This window comes from Myotis brandtii, unplaced genomic scaffold (assembly GCF_000412655.1).
Source record: "Myotis brandtii unplaced genomic scaffold, ASM41265v1 C42310878, whole genome shotgun sequence".
NCBI lineage: Eukaryota > Metazoa > Chordata > Mammalia > Chiroptera > Vespertilionidae > Myotis > Myotis brandtii.
In genome coordinates, this window is record NW_005322088.1 from 1 (window position 1) to 1,293 (window position 1,293).

General features: G+C 64.1%; 1 protein-coding gene across 1 annotated transcript; it reads right to left on the reverse strand.

The window, feature by feature from the left end:
• Window positions 1-14: 14 nt before the first annotated feature.
• Window positions 15-1,280, reverse strand: LOC102262732 (cadherin EGF LAG seven-pass G-type receptor 2). Its single transcript, XM_005852954.2, has 4 exons — window positions 1,200-1,280; window positions 983-1,109; window positions 754-876; window positions 15-146 (listed from the first exon to the last, which is right to left on the reverse strand). The coding sequence occupies exons 1-4, from the start codon at window positions 1,277-1,279 to the stop codon at window positions 15-17; spliced, it is 462 nt and encodes a 153-aa protein (XP_005853016.2). The 5' UTR covers window position 1,280.
• Window positions 1,281-1,293: the final 13 nt, after the last annotated feature.

Here is a 1,293-nt window from a genome sequence, read left to right on the forward strand (position 1 = left end):
CCTCGTCACTGGGCTCACCTCAGCAAGAAGGGGATGTAGCTGGGCTGACTCTTGCCCGAGCGGCTGGCGCTGTGCAGAGAGCCGACCGAGTCTCCGTAGGGCTGGTACAGCCGCCCATCCGCATACGGGCTGGGGCAGTTGTAGGACTGGATGGGGAACAGAGAGGTCAGTGAGTGGAGGAGCAAGATGGGGGGGCGGTCCTAGGCTGGAAGCACAAAAGCTGGGGGAGCCTGCCCCAAGTCCCACCTCCCACACCCCACGTCTGGAAGAGAGGCCCACATCTCCGCTGCCTCCCATCGCAGGGCCGAGTAGTGCTTGCAGCTCTGCCATCGCTGTGCCAGTCCTGTGCACCCCGAGCACCCCGGACTCGGCTGTATACGGGCTTGTCGGTAAGAGACGGCACTAGGAGCTATCTCCTGAGAGCCTCCTGGGAGACGTGGAGAATTTACCTGGAGCCCAGGGGGTTCTCAGGTGTTGGGCATTCAGGGCCTGATTACTGTCCTGGCCACTTCCTCACCTGATTCTTCCAAACTCCAGGCCCTCTCTCCCGAGTCAAAGCCCCCCTCCCCTCCCCTCAGGGCCCCCTCTTCCCAGGCCACACATACCACTCTACCACCCCTTCCTCCTTCCAGGGAAGAATGTAGGGATGGAGAGAAAGTGGGACCAAAGCACAGAGAGCAGGCTCCTGGGGCCTCGTGCCACTCCCCCGACTCCCCGAGAGCCCTCCTCCTCCCTGAGCCCTGGGCCCCTCACCGAGGTCAGGGTAGACTTGGTGGTCAGAGCAGGGTCAGGGCTGGGCTTACGGCTGCAGGCAAACTTGAGTGCTTTCCGGACCTCCTTGCTAAGCACCACGTAGGAGAGGAAGATGAGGGGGCCCTGGCAGGCAGGAGGCAGCAGCTGTGTCAGTGCCCATTGGAGCACCCACAGCCCCGCTCCCCCTCCTGTCTCCGTGGGGCTCCCCCAGGCACGGGCGGCCGGGTACCTGGATGCAATTGCAGGCAGCGAAGAGGTAGTGGAAGAGGAGAGTGTCGCTGTTGACGGAGAGCAGAGCCAGCAGCCACGCGGCACTCAGCAGCAGCAGGACAGCGAAGGAGGGCCTCAGGCCAGAGCTGGGGAGCAGGGCGGACTGTGAGTGAGGCCAGGCCATGCGGCCTCCAACGCCGCCCATCCACTGCCCGGCACCCACACCCTGTACTCACACAGGGCCCTTCTTCTCAAAGCCCTGCCGGTGGGCAGCACAGGAGGCCCGGGCCGCCAGGATGTACAGGAAGACACTCATCTAGCAGAGGAGGG

Coding starts and splice junctions, on each gene's coding strand:
- LOC102262732 (XM_005852954.2), bottom strand. CDS start 1,279: ATGAGTGTCTTCCTGTACATCCTGGCGGCCCGGGCCTCCTGTGCTGCC. Junction 1,110..1,199: donor TTTGAGAAGAAGGGCCCTGT/GTGAGTACAGGG, acceptor CCTGCTCCCCAG/CTCTGGCCTGAGGCCCTCCT. Junction 877..982: donor CTGCCTGCAATTGCATCCAG/GTACCCGGCCGC, acceptor CCTGCCTGCCAG/GGCCCCCTCATCTTCCTCTC.